Genomic DNA, 27,509 nt, shown 5'->3' on the forward strand with positions numbered 1-27,509 from the left:
ACATAAACTTCATAGGTAGGAAGTTTAAAATTTAAAAAGACATTAAGAAAAAGATAACAAAATCTCTGTATAACTATTGTTGCATTAACTGCTTGGTGTAAATTAATTCCCAGTGTTTTCCAACATTTTAAAGTTTTATCTAATTTTATGTATTTTGTCAATAAATAAATCCTGATACCTGTTTTCTTCTTTCTCATTTCCATTTCCTTCCCCTCTTCTTCATCCTTTTTCCCTCCTCATTTTATGTTTCCCTTCCCTCCCCCAACCTTTTTGTTCCTCTTTTCTTTAATTTTTACAGTATACCATCATTAAAGCTTAATCTTTCTAGCCTAGCCTATATTTTTTCTCATCCACTTTTTTTTCTTGGGTTAATAGAATTGTAGAGATCATCATTAACAATTTTTGTAGCAGCTGTTATATATGGTTTGCACTTATATTACCATCATTAATGGAATTTACTCTCTCTTCTCACATGGTACTGATGATTGAACTTAACACACTTTGATTATGCTGATCAGATGTGTTGAAACTAAGATATACTCTCATCCCAGGGATTATTATAAAGAGATAACTACTCACTAAAAGATCCCCATATAAATGAGGAAGAGGAATACATTTAAACAGGTAGACAAATATAGGACTTCATAAAACATGGGGATACATGTCAAGAAGATGCCTATAAAAGTTTATAACTCCTCCCCAATAACTGAATTCACAGACATTGAAATGAATATAATTCTGGAAAAAAATCCAAATAATAGGTTATGAAAACATTCAATGAATTAAAAAAAAATCTAAAGAATGACCTAAGGGAAAAAATATAGGATGCAAAAAAACATTTCAGTAAAGTTATATTCTGAAAAAGAATCAAACAAAAAATCTAGGAAATGAAAGACACAATAAATCAAACTTTAAAATTCAGTTGAAAGCATAACCAATATATTAGATTAGTCTTCAGACTTTGAAGACAAGGTATATGAATTTGATCAGAGAGTAATAAAGAAAAAAGTAAGAAACCATTATGAGAATATACAAGAACTTCGGAACAACATTGAGACAAAACTTAAGAATCACTGGCATCAAGGAAAGAGTAGAGATACCGGCTAATGGCATTAGTAAACTGTTCAGTGAAATAATAACAGAAGTTTTCCAAATCTTTGGAATAAGATAGACATCCTAGGATGCATGTAGAGCTCCATATAGACAACAAGAAACTCTCTGTGACATATTATAATTAAAATGCCAAATATATAGAATATGGCTAGAATTCTAAAACTGTCATGAGAGCGAAATCAGGTCACACTTAGAGGTAAGCCAATCAAATAAATGTGGGTTTTTCAACAAAATCCTAAAATCCAGGAGGAATCAGAATGAAGTATTTTCAAGCCCTGAAAGAAAATAATTGCCAACCAAGATGCTATATCCAGGAAAGATATCCTTCCAAATCAAAGAAGAAATAAAACTTCCAAAAGAAGGGCTTCACAGAGAAGAAGTTAAAAACAAACACACGAGAGCCTGGGGAAGAATAATCTCAGAAGAGTAGTTAAGTAAATGAGAATAAAGATTGAACTAAATATTAGAAAGAAATCCAAAGGGCAGTAAATAACAAATATCTATCTATAGCATTGAATGTAAATAGTTTCAATTCTCTAATTAAAAGACAGCCTGGCATGGGCTGGAGACATAGTTCAGTGGCAGAGGGCTTGCCTAGCATGTGCAAGACCCTGAGTTCAATCTCCAGTACAATACTGGAAAAAAATGATTAAAGCAGATTGGCAGGTTGGATTAAAAACAAGACAGAACTATATGTTGTCTTCAAGAGACCCACCTCTCAGGGAAATACATCCACAGGCTAAAAATGAATGGATGGAAAATGTTATTCCAAATTGAACCTGAAAGCAACTAAGTATTTCATATCCAACAAAGCAGACTTCAAACCAAAACTACTTAGAAGAGGCAAAGAAGGTCACTTTATGCTGGTAAAGGGAACAATCTAATAAGAAGATATAATGGTTATAAATATTTGTACCCCAAATATCAGTGCCTATAATTACATAAAACAAGCACTACTCAACGTAAAAGATCAGATAGGCCCCACTATAATAATACCAAGTGATTGTAATACACCTTAATCTCCAATACATAGGTCATTCAGACATAAAGTCAAAAAGGCATATCAGACCTAAAATAGTATAAACCAAATGGATTTGACAGAAATGTATAGAATATTTTATCCAACAACAGCTGAATACACTCTTTTCTTGCTACTCATGAATCTTTCTTCAAAATAGACCATATGAAAGTTCACAAAGCAAGTCTTAGCAAACACACACAAGAAAATCAATACAATTCTTTGCATCTTATCAGGTCACAATGGAATTAAATTAGAAATCAACAGCAAAAAAAAAAAAGTTTTAAAAAGCCTGAAAAAACACATAGAGATTGAACAATGAATGGGTCATAGAAAAAAATCAGAGAAGAAATTTTAAAATTCTTAGAATCAAATGAGAATAGAGACACAACATATCAGAATCTTTGGGCTGCTAAGAAGGCAGTTCTAGGAGGAAAGATTATAACTATGAGTACCAAAAAAAAAAAAAAATCAGAAAGATCCCAAATAACCAAATTATACATCTTAAGGTCCTAGAACAACAAGAATTCCAAATTCTAGAATCAGTAGAATGAAAGAAAGAATTTAAATCTGTCAAAATTAATGAAATATGTAATAAAACAAAACAAAGAATCAAATTAACAGAGAGTTGGTTCTTTGAAAAGATAAAAAAAGATTGATAAACCTAAGCAAAACTAATCAGAAGAAAGACAGATAAGACCCAATTTAATAAAATTAGACATGAAAAAGGATCTATTACCATAGACCTCACCAAAATCCAGAGGATCATTAGAGACTATTTTGAAAACTTAAATTCCAATAAATTAGAAAATCTAGAAGAAATGGATGTTTCTAAACACATATGGCCTACCAAAATTGATCAAAGAAGATATAGAAAACCTTAACAGACCAATAACAAGCAATGAGATTGAAGCAAGAATAAAAAGTATTTCAACAAAAGAACCCAAGAACAGATGGATGAATTCTCAGCTGACTTCTACAAGACCATTTAAAGAAGATTTAATATAAATGCTTCTCAAATTATTCCATGAAATAGAAAGGGGAGGGACACCCAAATTCATCAACCTGATTCCAAAACCAGATTTATGGAAAGAAAATTACAGACCATTATCCCTGATGAATATAGATACAAAAATTCTTAATAAAGTGCTAGCAAGTCATATTCAAAGATACACTAAGAAGACTGTATAAATCATAATCAAGTTGGTTTCATTTCAAGGATGCAAGAATGGTTGAACATAGGCAAATCAATAATATAATGCATCACATAAAAAGTATTAAAGAAAACAATCACATAATCATCTCATGTTGTTTAGAAAAAAACTTTAACAAAATCCAGAAAACATTCATGATAAAAATATGAACGAAGAAGGGGATAGAAAGAACTTACCTTGAAATCATAAAGGCTCTCTACGATAAACCCAAAACTAATGTCATACTTAAGTGGGAACTGAAAGAGTGTCCTCTAAAATCAGATACAAGATAAGAATGTTCAGTCCCATCACTACTATTCAATATAGTACTTGAAATTTTAGTTGTAGTGATTACATAAGAGAAGGAAATAAAAAGAATATAGACAAGAAGTCAACTGTTTACTAATGAGGTGATCCTATTTTTAGATGATTTAAAATACAAGAATAATTCTAGAGCTAATCAATAAATTCAGCAAAGTAGCAGGATAAATAAATAAATATCAGTAACTAAATAAATATCGGTAGCTTTCCTATACACCAATAAAGAAATCACTGAAAAATAAATCAGGAAAACAATTTCATTCACAGTAGCCTTAAAAATAAAAATAAGGGCTGGGGTTGTAGCTCAATGGTAGAGTGCTTGCCTTTCACATGCAAGGCACTGGGTTTGATCCTCAACACCACATAAAAATAAATAAATAAAATAAAGGTTTTATGTCCAACTACAAATAAAATAAAAACATATTTAAAAAATAAAAATAAAATATCTAGGAGTAAATCTAACAACTGAGATGTAAGACCTCTACAATGAAAATTATACAACACCGAAGAAAGAAATTGAAGAAGGTACTAGAAGTTTGAATGACCTCCTATGTTCACAAATAAGCAGAATTAATACTGTTAAAATGGCTGTTTACCAAAAGTGACATATGGATTGAATATAATCCCCATCAACACACCAATGGCATTCTTCAGAGAACTAGAAAAAGTAGTCCTAAAATTCATATGAAAGAATTTACATCCAGCGTAGCCAAAACAAAAAGCAAACAAAAAACCCAAAACCTCTGAGCAAAAAGAGCAATGCTGAGCAATTATCTCAGAGTAATAGTAACGACAACAATACAGTTCTGGCACAAAATCAGAATAGAATAGAATAGAAGACATAGAGATGAACTCCCACAGATACAATAACCTGGTCCTTGACAAAGGTGCCAAAAATACAATGGAGAAAGGATTGCCTCTTAAACAAATGGTTCTAGAAAGCTGAATATCCATTTGTAGAAGAATGAAACTGGATCCCTTCTCTCACCCTGATCAAAAATTCACTAAAATACTCTGGTTTCTCTTCAGATCATATAAATCTTTCGCCTTTTACTAAAAATTCACTAAAAATGGACCAGAAACTAGCTGGGCCGCTATAGCAATCGCCCATAATCCTAGCAATTCAGGAGGCTGAGACAGGAGGATCTCGAGTTCAAAGCAGCCTAAGCAAAAGAGCAAGGCTGAAAGCAACTCAGGGAAACCCTGACTCCAAATAAAATACAAAATAGGATTGGGGGGCTGAGGTTGTGACTCAGTGGTAGAGCCCTTGCCACATATGGCTGAAGCACTGGGTTTGATTCTCAGCACCACATGTGAATAAATGATTAAAATAAAGTCCATTGGCAAATAAAAAATTTAAAAAAATAGGATTGGGGATGTGGCTCAGTGGTTGAGTGCCCCTGAGTTCAATCCCCAGTACATACCCCCCCCAAAAAGGATCATAAACTTAGGAATTAGATCAGAAACTTTGAAACTGATATAAGAAAATATAGGGTCAACACCCCAATATATAGGTGCAGGCAGTAACTTCGTCAGTAAGACTCCCAAAGCTCCAGAAATAATACCTATAATTAATAAATGGGATGGCATCAAATTAAAATGCTTTAGCAAAGCAAAGGAAACAACATTAAAAAGAGAGAGCCTGCAGAAAGGGAGAAAATCTTTGCCAACTATTGTTCCAATAGCAGATTAATATCCAAAATATAGGGAAAAAAAACACCTTAAAAACAACCCAATCAGCAAATGGGCAAATGAACTAAACAGACATTTCCAAGAAAAGAAATACAAATGGCAATAAGTATATGAAAAATGTTCAACATGTTTAGCAATCAGAAAAGTGCAAATCAAACTACACTGGGATTTCATTTCACCCCAGTTCGAATGTCAGTTATAAAGAATGCAAATCATAAGTTAAATTGAAAAAAAAGAATGCAAATAATAAATGCTGGCAATGATATGAGGGAAAAGCAACAGTTAACACTGTTTGTGGATTGTAAATTAGTATAACAACTATGGAAATCAGCATTGTTTCCTCAAAAAAACTAGGAATGGAATTACCATATGACCAAGTTATACCACTTCGTATTTATACATAAGAATAAAAACCAGCATACTATAGAAATGCATGCATCCCCATGTTTATAGCAGTGCAATTCACAACAGCCAAATTCTGGAACCAGCCTAGGTGTCCGTCAATGAATTAATGAATAAAGAAAATGTGGCATATATACACAATGGTGTTTTAGTCCACCAATAATTATGTCATTTGTAGAAAAATGAATGAAACTGGAGAACATCATATTAAGTGAAGTAAGCCAGTCATAAAAAGTCAAGGATTTTATGTTTTCTTTCATATGTGAAAGCAAGAGAAAAAAAGAAAGACAAAAATGAATCTCATGAAAATAGAAGGGAGACCAATAGAGTTAAGGAATAGGATAAAGGGAAGGGAGGAGAGAGGGGAAAATGGAGAAACTGGGGAATGAAATTGACCAATTAATGTTATTTACATGTACAAATATGTCACAGTAAATCTCATTAGTATATAATTGTGATGCATTAATTTAAAAAAATTAAGAAGGTGCCAATATGGCTAGATATAAGCAAGGAAAAGTAGAGTACTATATCAAAGAATCAGAGCAGAGTATCCACAGGGCTGAGAAAAGGTTTTGACTTCAGAGGGAACTAAGGGGTGTGTGGAGGTTTTTGTTTTGTTTTTGATTTTTGTTGTTGTTATTATTGTTGTTTTCAGAGGAATAACATGGTTGTTTTTAGTAGGATAAATTTGACTTCTGTGATAAGATTTGCCCAAAGAAGTATAAGAATAGAAGCTGGGAGAACTGTTAGGAGGCTATTACAGTCATCCAGGGCAAAAGTAATGGCTGAAAAATAGACAAATTACAGGTATATTTCACAAAGAGAGCCACCACAATTCACTGTGTGATTGTATATTGGGTGTGAGAAAAAGATAAGTATAAGAAGGATGACTCTAAGACAGCTGAATGTGCGAGTCTGGAGTTCAGGGGAGAAATCAGGTTGAAAATAGAAGTTTGAGAGTTACCACTTTTAGGTGATATATTAAGTCTTAAGACTGAGTGAAACGGGCTAAGGAATAAATGCAGAAAAGAGAAGAGGTCCAAGTATGCCAAGCCTAATGACACTGTACTGCTTAGACTTTGAGAAAATGAGAAAGAATAAGCAAAGGAAAATGAAAAGGAGTTCCTGTGAATTAGGATGAAAACCAGAAGAGTATGGGTTTAGCTCCTAGAGGGAGCTAAATGAAAGTACTTCATCCAGGAGAGGTGATGATCTGGATTAATGAGAGAGCTGATGGGTCAAGTAAAACAAAGAATCAGAATGTCCATTTTAGCAATGTGGAGATTTTGTTGATAGCAATGAGGGACATTTCAGTGGACGCATATAGAACAAAAGTCTATTTGGAATGCATTTACCAGACTAGGAGAGAAATAGAATTAGCTCCTCTTTTGCAGGGCTGGAAAACCGATTTCCATATTTTCTTACTTTAAGTTAATATTTCTCTTCCTGTGTTAAAGTGGTGGAAATCGCAATTTCATTGCATTTCATTTTTCCCTATCCATGGAAAATTACATGATGCCCCCAACCTGAAAATTGCTGTGAAGTAGTTTGCTAAATGAATATGCCATTTACCAGCACCTTGAATAAAGTAGATCTCTCCAGCTTCCATGATCATGAAAAACCTAAGCAAACGTGTAGATCCTATATTTAGTCTCTTTGGCTGCTATTTTTGTGATGTCTTCTTTAATCAGTTGAGGAGCCATGAGAAAGATGGAGATAAATGATCGATTTTCTAAACCATCTTACATACATTTAAAGCTCATCTTGTTCTCTCTGGATCAAATGGAAAAACATTAGAGTTGAGCATCATTCATCGTTGCCATGGCTACAGTACCAAACCTTTATAGAGGACTTTTACTTTACACTCAGTATTCTTACCATAGCAACAGCAGTGTTGATTTGAAACAACTCACTAGATATACTTTATCTTTAACATTTTGTATAATTTCTATGGTATGTCTTGTTAATAGGATTACACTTTTGGTGACTCTTCTGCTCTTTTGAGATGACACATCTCTTCAAACGCATGTGAGAAAAATTTAAGCTGCTCATTGCTTTCAGGAATAGAAAACTAACAGGATAGATTTGAATGCATTACATTCCCAGAGCTTTTACTGAAGATATTTAGGTGACTTTGAGTTCAAATTCAAGGTGTAACTGGTGAAAATTGAGTCAGAGTGATTATTCATTTTAGAATAATAGGATCATCTCCATTCTTTTGATATTACAAAATCACTTTCTTCTTTAAAGAATATTGATCTACTTTTTGTTGTTTTATTTCTCCAGCACAGTCTTTTTTTCACATTCATAACCTGTTAGCATAGTGTAAAAATGGAATTTTTTTAAAATAAATTAAACCAAAGGACCAGTGTCTTTGAAAACAACAGACTTGAGTTAAAAGGTCTTCTTCCTCTTTTCCCCCAGTACAATCTCTTCTATTTGGGAAAATACATGGTTACAGTGACTACAGTAATACAAAGAAATACATTTTGGTGAGAGAAAAACAAAAACTCTTGGTTCCAAATGTAGTTATTCACTATAGACCATTTATTCATCTGGCTCTAGGCTATGGGAATTACTCCTAGCACAGAACTCCCTTTGAAATCCCTCTCTCCCTAGGGGGTCAAAGATAGATGAGAAACTACCCCTATGAACTTGGCTTATGCATGGAGAACAAAGAGGTTAGTGGTGGAGGGTAACAGAGGAAAGGCGCGTGGGAAGGGTGAGAACAGCTCGCTTCCTCTGCTGCAACAGGAGCTTCTTTCAATTCAAAGTGCATGCCAAGACAGATCAGGCACTCTACCAAAAAGATACAATAATTTAGTAATACAGTCTGCCCAGGCAGCTGAGCAGCTGGAAACGAGGGAGCTTTGGGATTTGCTATAAACGGTGGGGAAATTGGCTGATAGCCTCTCTCCTATATTGAGCAAAGGGAGCAAGAGAAAGGATTATAAATGTTTGAAATCAGAGCCAAACTGCATGGTCTGTTCTGGTCCAGAAGCTGCCAGGACTCCAGCATTCTTCCGCTTCTGCATTAAATGCTAAATTTGGCAGTGTGTGGGACTAATAGACTAGGGAACAACAGAGCTTACCTGGATGCATTTTCAGAAAGGCAGCTATTGATCTGCAGTTTACAGGAGGGAACTTTATTACATGCTTTATCTGACACCATTCAGCATCTAGGCATAGCAAGTTTCTTTGGCTAATTGTGCAGTCAGAATAAATGCACAAAGGTCACTGCTGATACCTGGAATGTGGCCCATGAAGTGGTTTTCAAACTTCAGTGATACTCAGGACTCCAGTGGATGGCACATTGTGTTGCTGCCACAGGAAGCTCTGGGATAAGCCACAGACACAAAGCCTTGTAATGTCACAGAAAAAGGCAGGCTTTGGACTAGCCAGATTTGTATCCCATACTGGCTCCTCTATTCACTAGGTGATCCTCTTCAGTGCCAGTGTCATAATAATACCTACTCCAGAGGCTTATGTGACAGTTTTATGAGGTAGGATGACCTTGGACATAAAAGGCACATAGTAACTATTGGTTCCCCTTACCTAGTATGGGCTCTTTGCATTTGTAATTTTTTTAATGAATTCCTGGTACAGGAAACTGGTGTTTACTGAAATTATTTTCATATACTTTTGAAAGCTTTCATTTTCAACCTTGGAGAATTAAGAGAATGTAAGTTCTCTGTGGCTCATTATTATTTGTTTGACTCATACTTCTGTCTCAACACATAGGGCAACTGGAAAGACATTTTTAATACTTGGATAAAACCAAACATATTAGAAAGAGCACACGTACTCCAAGCCCAGGACAAAACAAACTATAATAAGGTTCATGTAAGTTTACATTATAAGTGAATAAAAGTAGATAATGTTTCTCCCTACTATTTCTTATAAAACCCAGCACTCCTTAAAAGCTTGTTGAGACATGTAGACCATATATATTATAAAAGTTTAACTCCTTGTTTTCTTCAATCAAATCAAGTTGATCTGAGATTTATATACTAAACCCAACTCTATTAACTATTTTGCATGATTCTTCTTCTCCATTTCTCTTGTTTTGCCCAGTACCATAGAGTATCGGAACCCTAAATATTACCAAACCTTGTATTTCTCTTTTTCTTTATGCATATACTTTTTTCTTTCAGTGCTGGAGATCAAACTCAGGGTCTCACCTGTGTTATGCAAGCAACATCCCAGCTCTCTCTACGTATACTTTTTATGGGAGGCCTTATTTTAAAAGAATTTGCTAGCCAGGCACAGTGCACATTATTGTGACCCCAGTGATTTGTGAGGCTGAGAAGGGAGGATAACAAGTTCAAGATTAGCAAGGCCCTAAGCAACTTTGTGAGATCCCATCTCAAAATTAAATAATAAAAAGGACTGGGGATATAGCTCAGTGGTAAAGCACCTCTGGGTTCAATCCCCAGTATAATAAAAATAACAATAATAATGATGATAATGATGATGTTTTATTTATATCCATAATTAGGTTAAAACGTTTTCTTTATTTATGGAATTCTCAAGATAATTTATTGATTTATAAATTGCATTGTACTTGACAAGATACAAACATGCATGGCAAGATTATTTATTTATTTTTCTGGTACTGGGGATTGAACCAATGGACACTTTACTCCTGAGTTAGAGCAACCCCTCCCCTTTAAAAATATTTGTTGATTTTTAGAGACAGGGTCTCTCTAAATTGTCCAGGCCGCCCTGGAACTTTGGACCTGCTGCCTCAGCCTCCTGAATAGCTGGGATTACTAGCATGTGCCCTCACACCTGGCAAGACAATTTATTAATAACCTATCTATTTAGTGGGGTGTAGTCATGAGTCACATTAAAAAACTTTATATTCAAACAATTATAAATATTTTACAAAAAAACCTTTGATATCCTAATAAATTCTGTTTTTAGGTGAAATTTTTATGTACATTTTGACAATAAAAATAATTTACTTCAAAATATCTTGTCAGTCTGTGTGCTCTGAGATCTTTCTGCAGCAGAACACATATATTAAGAATAGGACAACATCTTTGAGACATTGTCTCCTCTATTGGGCCTTGGTCCATAAAAAAAGTGTGATAGAAGACAAGAAGATCAATGTTGCTTTGAGTGCAGATGTTTATAATAGCACTGCTCATAGGGACACAATATCCAGGTTCAGTAGGAAGGTTGGGGAGCTGAGTCAAGATTATCCAGTGAAACTGAAAGAAAGTATACATCCTTTCTGCAGGAAACCTTTCCTGAGCAGACTGACACTTCCATAGATTAAGATCAAATAATGGGTTAAAAATAAATGATTCTAAATACCTTGGGAAAAAAAATAACTTTAAATATCAAAAAATAGGACGGACGAATTTAGCCATCAATGAATATAGATATTATTACTGCAGATAGCAACTACAAATAGCCATTGTATGTACACAAAATGTTTAAAGAAATAAAATGCCTAATCACAAAAATGAGTTAAAAAAAACATTATCAGTAAACAGCAGGTAAATTAGAAAATTATGCATTTTGGGATATGAAAAAAAAATAACACTTGAAATTATCTAAAAGTTCAAAATGAAAAGGCTAACTTAACACATTTATATACAGATGAAGAGAGAATTAGTACATTGAAAGATAGATTTGAAGAAATAATCCAAAGTATATCAGAGGGCCAAAAAAGCAGAAAATATGAAGTCATGAAGAAATATGAAGAATGGAATGAGGTTATCCTAACCAGAGACTTGGAAAGAAATAATAGGAGAAAGGAAAATTTTTGACAGATAATGGCTGATTTTTTTAGAACTAATAAAAACATAAATTCCCATATCTAGGAAAAACAACTATTTTTCAAGCATACTAAATAAAAAGAAGTCTACTCTGAGATACATTATCATGAAACTAAAAGGTAAGAGAAGAGTTTCAAAGCAAGTAGAAAGAAAAGAATATCAATTTCAGAAATCCAAGCCATATATTATGTAGAGAAAAATGGAATAAGAACAACAATAAGTATATATCAAAAAGTAAAATAGTAGAATCAAATTTAAATACACACACACACACATATAGTCAAAACAAATATAAATCAGCTAAATTCAAAAGTTAAAAGGGATTTTTAAGAGGTAAGAAAACAAAATTCATTTTATGTTCTTCATAATAGATATAACAAGAAATAATGGAACATACAAAAAATAAAAGGATAAATATTAATTCAAAGGAAGCTGGGATAGTCATGCCAGCATTAAGCAACATAGACTTCAGTCCTAAAGGCATTTCTAAGGATAGTCCAATGCCCTGGACTATTAGGAGGAGAGTCCCATGTGGGAACAGGAATGAACCACAGTAGATTTCCATACTTCACAGCACAAGTGCATTTTTCTTTGACATTGCTATGAAGTATTAATTATATTGGTACGTCTTTTTAAATTTTTTTTAGTTGTTGATATTTATTTATATGTGGTCCTGAGAATCGAACCTAGTGCCTTACACATCCCAGGCAAGTGTGCTACCGCTCAGCCCCAGCCCCAGCCCTATATTGGTATTTCTCTGTTTGTTTCAGGAAGCCCACTACTGCTGGGAGCCATTAGCCAAGTAGGTATGACAATTTCCTTGCCAGCGTACCCCATGTTGCTTAGTAGAAGGACTCGTGGAAATAGGACATTTTGCAGTGACATTGCAGTTAGGTGACCTTGCTCAAGGACCAGGGCGGATTAGGGTGTTCCCGGTTTAGGATAATCGGGTTTAGGGTGTTCCAGGTTTAAGATTATTCCTGCTGGGAATAGGGCGTATCCTGCTGCCTGAGTTCCCCTTGAGTTCTCACGGGATTCAGACAGTATTTTTTGGGAGATAGAAGCCCAGTGGAGGTGGGCTTCCCCAGAACGTGATTGTAGACGGCTGGTGTGAGTTCGGGAATAAAGAATTGCTGTTTGAATCTACAAGCTGTGTGGTGGCTCGTGATTGTGTGCCCAGCCAGACTGCGGCATTTGTGCCCAGCCAGACTGCGGCACACTACCTCCAAAGTTCCATGCATCTTGTCTTCCAAAGCAGTGTACTCACAGTTGAATACTGTCTTGGCTATTATAGGATATTCAAGGTATCCTACTGAACATCTGCCTTTCCTGCAACCCTCCTATCCCCATTATATAAAATGTTTTCCTTCCTGATAATTTCAAGTATAAATTCTTTTCCCATATCTGGTATTTTCTCCTTATTCAGTTTTGATTCTACTCCCAAAAGCTTTTCTGTAGAGTGTATTTCTAGTCTGCTAAAAGTATGTATTTACTAATAATCCTGAGATTCTCAAAGATATTATCTACTTCCTGTTGTCTTGCTGCGGAAGATTTTGAGTTCTGCTAGTTGTTCTCAGATTCTATTTTTCAGCATCCTCCTTGGGGCAGAGCCCCCTTCTTTTGGGAGTCAGCATTGATGGCAGTTTCCGAGTTGCATGCCTTATAGGCTCCATCAAATTTCCCTTTCCCTTTATTACTACAATTGCACAACTGCTGTCCAGTTCTGGATCCTGTGGCTATTGCATGATTTGACTATGTTCATCCACTGTAGGGCCACGGGGATTTCTTGATAGCTTTATTGAAGAAATTACCCACAGTCTTTTTGTTTTTTCTTTGCTATCATGTGCTTATTTCATACTTTGACTATCTCATGGTATTCATTTCATGAGGGGACTTGGGGTGATTGATGTTTTTGAGGAAACACTGTGCTATTATGTTTTTGCCTTTGGAAATGCCAGGGAACTCTTAAAAGTACAAGTTAAGTAAAGTCAACTCCACACCAACTTCATTTCTGATTTGCTGTCCAACCATTATTCTACCTATCCCCTGCTACTCTCTTGCAGCCACTGTGGCTTTCTGATTGCTCTTAGTAGCCTGATGAGCTTTTCAGATCTCCAACTACCTACAATAATCTTTCCCCCAAAGTTTAAATGATTAACTCCTTATGGTCATTGCTAAATATGTGCAATGTTAGCTCTTCAGAAGGAGTCACTTTATAGCATCTTCCTTCCATTCCTTTCTCACTATTTTGCTTTATTTCCTTCATAGAATTTACTATTGTTTTTGCAATTATACTTTTTTTTTCAGTATGGAGGATCAATCCCAAGACCTCAAGCATGATAAGAAAGTGCTCTACCATTGAGATAAATCTTACCCAGTCCTTTTTATTTTATTTTGAGACAGGATCTTGCTAAGTTTCCCAGGTTGGTGTCAAACTTGAGATCCTCCTGCCTCAGCCTCCTGAGTATCTGCAATTACTATACTAATTTTATTTGCCTGTAATTGTCTCTTCTGGAATGTGTCATGGAGACAGGATGTTGCATGTGGCATTACTGAAACTTTGCCACTGATACACAGGAAGTGTTTTATCCATATTTGTGAAATTAATTCACATTTTCTAGTAATATCAATATCAGCATTGTTCTGTCTGGAAATGAAGTGTTTTGGCTTCCTAAAGAGGATCTAGTGACCAGACTGACAAAACTTACAATTTATAGTAGAAATTATTTTTTTCCATAAGTCGTTTTTATCCTAATATGAAACTTTGGGTTTTATTGTTATTCAGGTATTTATATATATAAGTGATAAAGATGAGGGATAAAGACGGGTAAAAGATTGAACTGCTTAGGTTTGGATACTTACTTTGACATTTCTCTGAAATGTTAATAATGTTTTAAATAATTATTAGATTGAAATTCACACATATTTAGTTCTGTACCTTGGCATGAAATATCCACTTATCAAAAGAGAAGTATGAAATTAAATGATACAAGTTATAAAAACAGTTTAATCTATATATTTTGCCTCAGTTTCATCTAAAGAAATAGAAAACAAAAAAAAATTCTTTCTAAAGTATACCTTTGAAATATATAAGCAGAAACAAAGGAGTAAAACCCACAATTTCCATGTCAAAATAACAATCTTTACTAAGTATGTAATATTATAACTTACTACTACATTTCTTTTTATAAATTAAATCCTCTGGGGAAAAATAGAGTTACTTTGGATTAGGCAGAGGGTAGTGAAGGGAGGGGAGGGGGTATGGGGGGTAGGAATGATGGTAGAATAAATTAGACATTATTACCCTATTTGCATATATGATTACACAACCTGTGTGCTTCTACATCATGTACAAGCAGAAGAATGAGAAGTTATACTGCATTTATGTATGATGTGTCAAAGTGCATTCTACTGTTATGTATAACTAATTAGAACAAATTTAAAAAAAATAAAACTGTCTTCATTTAGCATTATATTCTCCAACTCCATCCATTTACCTGAAAATGCCATGATTTTATTCTCTTTTATTGCTGAGTAATATTCCATTGTGTATATATGCCACATTTTCTTTATTCGTTTATGTACTGAAGGGCATCTAGGTTGGTTCCACAGTTTAGCTACTGTGAATTGTGCTTCTATAAACAATCCCAAAAAACAAATGCTGAATGTTTTCTGTGATATAAGGAGGCTGATTCATATTTGTGGTTGGGAGGGGAGCATGGGAAGATTAGAGGAACTCTAGATAGGGCAAAGGGGTGGGAGGGGGTAAGCAGGTAGAAAAGATGGTGGAATGAGATGGACATCATTATTCTAATACATGTATGAAGACACAAATGGTGTGAATATACTTTGTATACAACCAGAGATACAATAAATTGTGCTCTATATGTTTAATATGAATTGTAATGCATTCTGCTGATGTATACAATAAATTAGAATAAAAACTATCAAATTAATAAAAACAAAGCTATTGTCACAATAATAGAAAAATATAATACCTTCTATGTGATAGTTATTGTCTAACTGCTTGACTTCTTGCTATGGTCCAAATGTTTGTACCTCATCCCCATTCATTGCTGAAATCCTAATCCCAAAGGTGATAGTATTAGGAAGTGAGACCTTTGGGAGGTGAATAGGTCAAGAGGGCAAGAGCCCATGTGGATGGGATTAGCACCCTTGTAAAAGGCCCTTCTATCATCAGTAAGATGATGCTGTCTGTGAGCCTGACAGCGGGCCCTCAGCAGACACAAAATCAACTGGTATCTTGAACTTCTAAGCCTCTGGAATTGTGAGACATAAATATCTGGTATTTATAAGTCACCCAGTTTATCATATTTTCTTATATAAGCCCACATGGGCCTAGAAACTTTTATTATCTCTTCAATCTTTATAACACTTTTTAGGTGTATACTATTACTATCATCATTTTTCAAAAGTAGAAATATAAACATTGCAAGAATTTATTTTAAAGAATATACTAATTCTTTAAAACTTAGGATATAGTTTGAATTTTACTTATTATTTATTGTCACATATCAAACCAGCTCAATCTAATGGTTTAAAATAATAGCCATTAATGGGATCATGATTCTGGGTATTTTTTTTTCTGGTCTGCCAGACTCAGCTTATCTTGGCAGTGCTTGCTGATGCACTGTGGTCAGTTGGCAGATTGGCCTGAGGCTGGGCCTGAATGGCCTCATTCACATGTGCGGAAGTTGGCTGGAATGATGTGGGTGACTGCTGTATTAACGATGTCTTTTTTATTTTGTGTTTTGTTTGGTTTTGTGCTCTGACACTTTGGGATGTTGCTGATTCTAGAGGGATTTTTCCCTCCCAGGGCTAGCTAATTCCTAGATACAGTGAACAAGTTGCCTCTGAGCATGATTTTCCAATCCAGAGCCCATACTCCACCATCTCTTTCACCAGGCTCACACACTCTCAGCCACTATTTAGCTGCCCTAATTACCCAGAGCCAGAGACCAGACAACTAGGGACAATCTCTACACATTTGAACCCTCTGAAGTTATTCAAACTAACTAATCCTAAACCTGTTCATCTCTACTTTGTTTGTTTTGTCCTATGGAAATCACAATAAAGATTCTTGCCACAATCTTTCCTTACTCCTTCTACTTCCTGTCAGTCCCCACTGCTTCCCCCTGAATCTCCTATTGATGTAACATGCCTCTCTTCTTGGATCTTTGAGTTTAACATTTTGTCTTTTCAGTGACAGTCATCTCCTGATCTGTTGGCTTTACCATACCTAAAAAATAATAAAATCTACATTTTAAAACAACTGGATAATGTGTCATTTCATTATCTAGAAGGCCATTTTAGCTTGTTCATATGTGGCAGGGTTTCAAGAGCAACAAAGTACCTTTCAAATCTCTCGTTATATCATTTTGCTGCAGTCCCATGCAGTAATGCAAGGCATGTGGCTACAGTGGAAGTCAGCCCAGGAGGACTGGTTGCAGGGAGGGGTGTGGCTACAGGGAGCTGTGCTCAGACCAGTTGGCTCTAATCCATCAACAACACAGGCTTCTCAAGAGGTTTCATATCAACCTCTCATTTTCTTTGATTTTAGTAATCTTTAGAATCTGGCCACTAAAATAAGCAAATAATATTTACCACTCTTGGCAAAAAATGCTAAAAACTGTTATTCAGTAAACCAAGCTTATACACTAATAACTAAATTCTCTTTTACTTAGGGAAGTAACTGCTTTTAACAAGAGGACTTGGACAATATAAAGCGATTGGGGATTATAATGATGGTCATTTTGTTCAAAATAGAGAAGAGATGGTAACCTATAATACAATTCACAGAAACTCTAAAATAATATACTGCCTCTAACATTCTCATTATTCTTGATAATGAACATGGTCAGAAATCTTTTTGACAGAGATTTACTGAATCTTTTTCCCACAATTGGTGGACTGTTTTCAATTTTCTTTTCAAACTCAATCCCTGTAGCCTTCTTCAGCAATCTTCAAAATGAAATTCTGAATTTCTTTATTTCAGAATTCCTCCTTCCTACAATTACTCACCATTATTGTCATCCCAGACCAACGTGCTCATGTTGAAAAGCACTATGGGGGATTCAAGCTACCTCAGAAGAAAGAGAAAATAAATTGGAAGAGAATGCCAGGACTTGTTTCCTTCTAGTATTAGCTTATCTATAAGAAGAAACACACACACACACGTGTGCACACACATACACACACACAAACTGAACAAACAAAACTTTAATAGACTCTTAGTATACTTTTCCCAAATTCTAGAAATAATCATGAACAGAAGCAGCATGTCCCTCTCCACACCAGAGCTTCTCTGCTGTCCTCTTGGTAAATTAATCCTAAATTGTTCTTTTATTATAATAATAATATTAGTATCCAGACTATTGGATGTTGTAATCTGACAGAACTTAGGTTGAATCTCAACCATTGACTAGGTGGAAAAACTTGAGCAGCTTAAGTTGGAGTTAGTTTTTACCTCCAAGAACTGAACATAATAAGCCATAAACTCTATAATCTTGAAAGAGTTCAAAGCTGCCTTGCCCTACTCTCTACCTACTATGCTATCCCACGAATGCCCTCTGTGGTGAGGACAAGACAGAAGGGAGTCTTCAAGGACATATTATAGCTTCTTTGGAAAGGAATGGATTTTCTGTGGGAAAACTGAAGTGGTTAGAATAGTAATAGGTGGATGCAGATTTTTTTCCCATTTGGATTGGTGTCTCTTGGATTTCTCCTCTATCACTGTTCTTTCTTCCATCTCAGGATGCTGGTGGGATAGATCTGGGCAGGGAGACATCTCTTTGGAAAATCTAAGCAGGAACCAGGGTGAGGTCTGGAAATAAGTAGAGCCAGGAATAAAACTGCTCTTACCAGCTCTCAGTGGGAGAACAGCATGGGGCCTGGGGCCAATACTCAATATAAAGTATAGATTTGTCTGTAGCAACCTATGGGCAAATGTCTATTAATATTCATTGTGGTTGCCCATTTATCAAAAATATGAGAATTTAATATTTTGTTTTAACTCTTTCCAACAGAAAATTAGGATTGTTATTAATAATCACATCACAGGATTGTCATGAGGATCAAACGAGATGAATTAAATATAACTTCTAGTTCAGTGCCTAGTAAATAGCACATATTCATTAAATGTTACTTGTCAATCCATAAAAACTTTGGTGTTTGAGGCTTGTAGTAATAACTAACTTTTTAAAGTATGGATCAGCAAATCATCTTTGAATTTGTTGTTTTTGTGTCCCACATTGACTATATTTCATTTTGCAAGAGTATGTTATGAGTTAATCAGAAAATGAAAGTTCGATCTTGGCAAACATTTGGCTTTTTCTATGGATGCAAAAGGACACTGAAAGAAGTAAACTGACTTCCTGTGCTAAGTTCTTTATATTGTTCACTATACAATGATGCATTTACTTTTACACAGTATACCTTTAAATGACAAATTAAGTCATAAAAGAGCATGGTATATTTTAATCTCAAGGAAATTTTATGTTTTATTTTAGGAAAATGGGCAATAAAAATTATCATTCTTTGTTTTTTGTTTTTTGTGTTTTTTTTTTGCATTACATCTCCAAAGATCTGAAGAAATCAGGAAATAACTAGTGTTGTCTCCAAGAAGAAAGAGAAAGATAGCTTTGTGTTAACAGCTCAACTTCAGTTTCATGTAATAGTCTTGCTTTTAAGTCATATTATGGATGCATTGTTTACTTATTTTAAGCCTGAACAAACCCCTTTTTAATCTGTGTAGAATTGTTCTTAATTTTATATTTAAGGTAATACTATCAGAATTATTAACCTTAAATTGCTTCTAATTGTACTTCTCAAAATGCCAGATGTTCCACTATACAATGATGCATTTACTTTGAAGTTTTGGATATTAGTATCCTATTTAAGAAAATCCAATTTTGTTCATTCAATATTACATATATACCCTGGGGACAGGTAGAATGGTATTCAGTCACTGACTACTCAATTCATACCTCTGAAATGAACACTAAGGTATAGCAAGATTAACACACACACACACACACATACATTCATTTTATATTTGGCACTACAGGGTTATAGGTGTTTCATAAAGTGCAATGTAGCAATAAATCAAATGTCTGGACATTGCACAAGTTCATAAGGGCATTCCTACTATATCATGGCTTTCAGAGTTCTTTATATAATCCTGACATCCTTCCTCCCTTTTGCAGATGACCTCTCTCAACAGGAAGACAATGATCCCCCTAAAGAATATGATCCTGGGCAATTTGCAGGCCTTCTCCATGGATCTTCTCCAGCCTGTGAATCCCCTGAAAATCCATTTCATCTCTATGGGAAAAGAGGTCAATGTGAAGAAAGACAAGATGAAGTCAGTTTGGCAAACAGTCCTTTGCCTTTCAAGCAGACTCCAATAGAAAATAACTCACAACCTGTGGTAAAGAAAATTAAACCCAAAGTGGTCAGTAGAACAATTTTTCACAAAAAAAGCAACCAACTCGAGAACCATACCATTGTTGGCACAAGAACAACCAGGAGTGGATCCCGGAGTGGAGACCAGTGGGTTGTGAATACGGGGGGATTTGTGGAAAGAGCTTGTACTCTGGGGAGAATAAGGTCATTGCCTAGAGCCCTGATCGACATGCATTTATCCAAAACTGTCTCTAAATCTGACTCTGATCTCATCGCCCACCCTTCAAAGGAGAAAGTATCCAGAGTTAACTGGAGTGAAGCTTCAACTGCTGAACACAGTTCTAAAGGGAATTCTGAAAGAACACCGTCTTTCACATCTGAGTGGGAAGAAGTAAGCCTGGTTCTTCTTGTTTTTTATATTGGGATTTAGAATTGAGGGAGGTTTAGGGAAGGGATGTCAGCTTTTTAATTCTTTCAGAGGCTAAAGCAGAAAATTAACGAATATATACAGGTCTAACCAGAAGGGAAAGGTTCTATGGGTAATACATGAATTTTACGGTAGCATAAAAACAAATACAGCTCCACCTATATGGTGAAATCCATTGTTTCCATAGAAATTGATGTCAAGCAGAAGTAACTAGCTATGAGGTACCAGAGAATGTTCACATCACATCCTACCAAGCACTGTAGCTGACAAATTGAGAAAAATCTTGTTTTTTGTGAGGTATCCTTTTGCTACTTGCTAAACTCTGTTAGTTTGTCTCTATTTCTTAAAGTATTTTGTATTTTTAGAAGAGCTCCTTCTAATCTTAACCTTAATGATAAAAAAGAACAGTTCCTGGCTCTTCTTTAAGAATCATGCAATAAATGCACATCACTTAACATTTCCCTTCTACAGCTATTGGAGAATCATTAAAGGAAAAGATGTTTGGGGGTCAAGTATCACCAATTTAAGCTCTCCTTAAAGACAAAGTCTTTAATCGGAAAGAGTTATTCAGAAAGTAAGTGCCCTTGTAAGGTTATAAAATATCATCCTTTGTCTTTGAGGAGAATTACATCATAAAATAATGAAGCTCCTTGCTTTTTCCTGATTTTTTAAAAGAATGGACCATAGTCTCTTATGATATTTCATTATAACATGTCACATTTTGTCTCTCAAAAGACTGTGCCAGTTGGACTAGCTTTAAAAGCACATTAGGTCACTATAGTATTCTGGAAACTAGAAATAGATATGGTTCTGATATTAATGTTCTCCATTGAGCTATTTGGGAAAAATCACTGGATATCTCTGCATCTGTTTCAGGGTGAACAAAATGAGACAATCCTCATTGTCTTTTCTGAAACCTGCCATATAACATGCTGGCCAATATGAGGAAGAGGGAGATACCTCCATCTTAGATAATTGTGTTTTCCAAAATTGCAAACTAGTAGATGGATGTTTTTATTATTATATTCCTTTCTTCTTTTTAAAATCTAAATACATTTAAATTCCTTTTTGAATTATTTTTTGAGACAAGATTAATTAGTATTTAATTTATCCTTTAGAAGGTTAAAGTAAGGTTGTTAATTAATTTAATATGAGGTTGTTCCATGTCTATATTCTTGTGACTGGATCCTACTAATCAGCTTGTGACTGATCAGAACATTTAGTTACACCTTGATTCTAAAGGCCATGCCCACAATCTGACTCCTGGTCTCTTCACGGTCAAATGAGATGCATGCTCTTAGGCAGAAGAGGAAGGATGCTAGAGGATAGATCTCATCACATGATCTTATTTGTAGCTCCTTCCCCTTCTAAGTTTAAAGAATACACAATTTCTAACTAACTCGTCATCTAAGTACAAATTTCATTTCAAGAAATACAGAGAACATACACATTAATTTTGAAAGTTTAAGGAAGGGAAGCATAATTTATATTTTCAAAAATCCCTCAAAAGAAGTTTAAGCTTTTCCCTATTGGTCTCTTAATTATAGTATTGCTGTAGTAATAACACCAAGAATATATGATCCTAGCATTGGAAGTTATTTTAAAGTGCAATGTTAAAAGTGAATGCAATAATCCCCTTTCATGGCCTTTATTTCCCACAGATTGACAAAATAATGAATTCCATAGATGTTGGAATCAACAGTGAACTTGAAGAGATGAATGGTGAAACCACAAGTAAGGAAACTTTCCTCTACTTATAATGAATAAATATAATTTTAAAAATAGCCAGGAAATAATTTAAAAATCTTTAGATAATTTCATGTTTTATCATAGTAACAGTTGCTGAAAATTATTTCCTTCTACTCTCAGATCCAGTAATCCTGACCTGTAAATAACATCAATTATAAGTAAATTGGTTCAACAAATTTGGATTTTTCCCATGTGCTATTCTACCGTGCCAGTTAATATTAATGAAGCTTCAACCTTATGTTGAGTGCAGTAGGAAGCACTTCAAAGTGTTGTAGAATCCAATGATTTAATATCTATTTCTCATTCAATGAAATGTCCTATTTATTTGGGCCAAAGCAATTAACAACTTCTCTAAGTTATAAGTTCTGTTTGGCAAGAACTATATATCACTCATCTTCATGTATCTCATAGAACCTCAAAGAATATCTCACGAAGAGTTGGGTTTGCAATCGCTGTTTAACATATTATGCTTGGTAAATATTGTTTTCTTCCCTACAATTAAAGTTTAGAGTAGAAGTCCATTCAAAACTATTTTTCATTTATACTCAAAATTTAACCAAGAGGTATTTTACCATTGAGCTACATCCCCAACTCTTTTTATTTTTTATTTTGAGACAGGATTTTGCTAAATTGCTGAGAGCCTTGCTTAGTAGTTGCAGCTGGCCTCTAACTTGTGATCCTCCTGTCTCACCCTCCCAAATTGGTGGGATTATAGGCCTATATCTCAGTGCCTAGCTATCTAAAACCTTTCAAAATCTTTTTACTTAGTATTGGCAGACATTAAATACCAGATCACTAAACCTAAAATTTCAGTAATATTTATACTAAAATAAAATGTACTATTCTTGAAAAAGTCAAAAGACTTGGATTCTATTTCTACCTTGCCACAAAGTAGCAGTACAATTGTATACTAGATAGATCTATAGAATTTGGAGTTTTAAACAGGTGATTCCTAAGGTCTCAGGAAAGCTCTTATCAGAAGTGATAGTTGGGTTTTTTTGTTTGTTTGCTTGCTTTATTTTGTTTTGTTTTGTTTTTAAAAGAAAGATGTCTAAAGGGTAAACAGATATTGAACTTTTGTCACCAAAGCCCTGACTAGTTTGAGATAAGTGAAGAATTTGTCTAGGGAACAAAATTTAAGGGATGCTTAAATTTTAAAATATTATGTATCATGATGCTTATCGGAATACATAATATTTTAATTTATATTTTAAAAACTCAAAATTAATGCTACAAATCCACAATAAACAAAATATCAAAACTTAAATAAAAATGAAGCCCTCACTTGCATGACTTGGACTTTCACTTTGCCTGGTTCCCAAAAGTGGTCACAGAAGCACTGACCTTGTGAGGGAGAGGACAAAAGCACAAGTAATGAGAATCTTTTCAGAGATGAAGCTGAGTGACTGAGATGCTCTTTACCAAAGAGCACTTGCAGAGTGTTGCCCAGGCGCTAAGAGCCTTGGCAGTGGTTGGGCTCTGCAACAAGCCTGGCTTTCACTCAGCAGGGATGTGGGAAAAACCATAGCTTGACTCAGGAGCCTGGTCACAGGCCTGGGAAAAAGGGAGTGAGATGGTCAATTGGCTTAGGAGAGTAGGGACATGCTCCCTTTTAGCTACAAACCTCCACCTCCTGTTTCCTTCTTTCCCCACCATGTTCTTTGCCATCCTGTTTTTACCTGTGGAGGCACTTCCTGTATCACGTGCAGGAAAAGTACACAAGTCTACTTATTTCTTCTCATTGGAGATTTGTAGTGGGCCAGCAACAGAAAGACCATTTCAGAGTAAAACAGGAGCAGTTGGAAAGTATGTGAGTTTCATGGCAAACACACACACACACACACACACACATCAGTGGAAAACTGTGAAAGGGCCCCAGTCTAACCATCCTTGCAAATTTCTGTTGAATCAAAACCAAATGAATGACCTTCATTTTTACAACTGCTAACATTAGGCTAAAGCAACTGGGGACTTTTCCAGAATCCAATGAATCAGCCTGGGGACACATGTTGCTATGCAGTTCTTTCATATATGCTTACAGAGTCATTTCCAAAAAATAATAGGAATACACATTTTTTTGTTGATATCAACTGTACTATTCAAAGATAGAAAGTCTGCATAGTGAGCTAGTAAGTTTCATCATAATGAAAGTGTTTGAGACCTAGGAGTGCTTCTCTTTTGGAATGGTGATACGGGCATTAAATTCACTGTTCAACTTGGATAACATTAAATGTTACTCTAATGTTCTAAATTCTTCAAGAGACGGTGGCACAGAATGATAAAAATATCATATACATTAGGAAAAATAAGGAAAAATATTTAAAATGTCACTCAGGCAAACCTACCTTTGGAAGGGTATTTTAGTGGTAAACAAATCTACAGATTTTTTCCCCTTAGTTCCTCTCTATCCACTTCTCCTATTGCCATCCTACCTCAGTTTTTGTTTACCATTTTTCTACAATTATAATGAAAATAAAAGTGGAGACTCAGTCCACAAGAATTCATTACTGTAGACAAAGGCTGGCTCTATATGTCCCTTAGTTTTTGCCTCTTAATTACACTCTAATTATGCACTAAGTGATTGACCATAACATAGCATTCCAATTCACCCTCAGGCCAGTTATGAATCACAGCTTTCCCTAGCTGTATTCTTTTCCCTCTCAAAGCTAGACTTAACTAGAGGGGTGATAAATAACCCCATGAAGATGGCACTCAACAAATAACATTCTGGGTACTCAACGTGGTTGGGAAATCACACAGTGAAATAAAAAATGAAGCACCAATTCAAAGCTCAATTCTGCTATTTACTAGTTTCTTGTTTACTCTTTTGCTCCTCGACAGAAATGGGCATACTAATATAGAATCATTGTAGAGACATGTGCAGTGGATATGTAGAGTGTCTGGCACATGTAGATATGCATTAAACATAGTTCTCACCTTGTCTACCACCAGAAAAACTGTTCAACACTGTGGGAATACAAAGCTGAATGCATGTAAGCCTTTATTTAAGGACCTTATGTCAACTGTTCTCACAAGGATTAAATTTTCTTTATTACTTAGAACCATGAGGTCACCTGGGATACAGGTTGTGACAAATCCACGGGGCAATTGATTAAAAAAAACACAACAGATTAGAACTCCATGTTACCCTAGCAAAGAGAAAAATCTAATATGCTTTGCTATAAATATACTAAATTATTTTTCATGAAGTCTGAGTATTCCTTTTTTTGGCTTGCCAATAGGGAAGAGATGTGCAATGAAATTAGTGGGAGGTAAATTTAGAATGAGAAACAGTAAATAACTTCTTTACATAAGTGTCACCAGTCTCTACTGAGTCTAGTGCTATGCCTGGTTTTAATAATGCTGTGTATTTTTATGAGCATTTATTGCTTAAAACCTCAGATGATGAGAGAATAAAATCATAAGTAATGGAGATACATAAAGGTCCAACATTAAATTTTCAGTGCTCTTGCCCATTTTGTTTCAGCAGGGATTTTTGTTATTATTGTTGTTTTGTTTTTCAAGACAAGTCTCCCTTAGTTGCCCAGGCTGGCCTCTAACTCAAACCTCCTGCCTTAACCTTTTGAATAGTGGGGACTACAGGCATGCACCATTATATCTAGCTAGTTTCATCATTTTTGTCTGCCCTCCCTGTACCTACACATTTCCAATGTCAGATATTTGTTTTACAAACCATATTTATTGGACCAGGAAGAGATTTGGAATTCTCTCATCTTTACCTTAATAAATATGAACCAGTTCAAAGTTTGCACAGTCTCTATAACAAAGCAGGGAGGAAGAGCAGGAAGAAAAGATTAACATTAAACAGATACATGAGGTGGGAGGGAAAGGGAGAGAAAAGGGAAATTGCATGGTAATGGAGGGAGATCCTCATTGTTATACAAAATTACATATAAGAGGTTGTGAGGGGAATGGGAAAATAAATAAGGAGAGAAATGAATTACAGTGGATGGGGTAGAGAGAGAAGATGGGAGGGGAGGGGAGGGGAGATAGTAGAGGATAGGAAAGGTAGCAGAATACAACAGTTACTAATAGGGCATTATGTAAAAATGTAGATGTGTAACCGACGTGATTCTACAATCTGTATTTGGGGTAAAATTGGGAGTTCAAAACCCACCTGAATCAAATGTATGAAATATGATATGTCAAGAGCTTTGTAATGTTTTGAACAACCAATAAAAAAAAAAAAAACTATTGTCATTATATCACAAGGAAACCCTTTCAAGTTAGGAAATTTACATGTCCATTGGAATTACTTCAAGTTCTCACACTTTCTAAAAATCAGGTTAATGATCTTCTTGATGAGATTGAGGATTTCTTAAGTAAGTGGAGGCAATAATTGGCTCCACAGGATGTTCTTATCATTATACAACAGCGAATATGCAGAGTAATCAAGTGCCTAGACTTAAAAATACAAGGGTTCAGATAATCTTAAAAATACCTTTTAATTTCTAAACGGGCTTTAAAAATCTCCTGCTACACTAGACAGACTACAGGTGTATGGACTGTATTAAATTGATCTAAGTCCATAAGTAAAAATAGTACTTAGTTAGAATATAATTTTTAAGACTAGGATTTTTTATAAGATTGAATTCTATCTCCAAAGAAATATTTTAGCATCTTATCTTTTAAAAACCTATGTTGTCAATATATGAATTCTATCTAAATTTTAATTTTAAAGGAAAGCTATTAAAATGAGTATATAAAGAATTTTATCATAGAGTACACTGGCTATATTGGGTAGATGAAGAGTAAGTCTTAGTTGTTTACTGGAAAATATATATTTCTGAAAGCCAACAACTCAGGATCCCACCTAGATTCATTCCCCTTCCTCCAAGAATCTGAGGGCAGAAGTCACCAAGGCACAGTAAATGTTCTCTCTTGTTCTGGCCTATGCTCCACCATTTCAGTGGGTCTGCAGTAACTAGGAGAGCTCCCGTGGCCTTTTCCTCTGTGCAGGTCTCTTGCTGAGTGGAGGAGAGCAAACATCCCACAGCCCCTGCCACTGTTTCTCCATGGTTGCTTCCAGGCCTTGCTCTTTGTTCTGATACCTCTGCCTCCACCTCAGGAGGTGCATTATCACCAATGCAGCAGAATCCTGTCCTGCTAAAGTTGTTGGTGGGAATATCATTCCTCACACTCCAGGAGAATGCTTATTTTAAATGTATTTTTATAGTTGCACTATTAGAGAAAAGAAAAAGAAGAAGGATAGAAACTGAAATATTTTCCTTTCTCACCATGTATCAGGTGCTATGCAATTTTTTACAGTGAACATTTTCATACTCAATTTTCAAAACAATTCAGAGAAATATTTTCCTATCCATTTTATAGACAAAGAAAGGTTGAGAAAAGTTAAGGAA

The 27,509-nt window shown here is 35.1% G+C and overlaps 1 protein-coding gene across 11 annotated transcripts in view; it reads left to right on the forward strand.

The window, feature by feature from the left end:
* The window catches only part of Anks1b (ankyrin repeat and sterile alpha motif domain containing 1B), a 1,117,917-nt gene that overhangs the window by 640,954 nt on the left and 449,454 nt on the right, over positions 1-27,509 (forward strand). For 10 of the 11 annotated variants that reach the window (XM_058571278.1, XM_058571279.1, XM_046419347.2 and 7 more), the window contains 2 exons: positions 19,754-20,343; positions 22,041-22,113. In XM_058571278.1, the coding sequence (XP_058427261.1) occupies positions 19,754-20,343; positions 22,041-22,113 (663 nt within the window). The remainder of the gene's footprint in view (positions 1-19,753; positions 20,344-22,040; positions 22,114-27,509) is intronic. The other variant, XM_058571280.1, reaches the window with a different exon arrangement.

This window comes from Marmota monax, unplaced genomic scaffold (genome assembly GCF_021218885.2).
Source record: "Marmota monax isolate L192 unplaced genomic scaffold, Marmota_monax_Labrador192_F-V1.1 WCK01_AAM20220418_F8-fsc00036, whole genome shotgun sequence".
NCBI lineage: Eukaryota > Metazoa > Chordata > Mammalia > Rodentia > Sciuridae > Marmota > Marmota monax.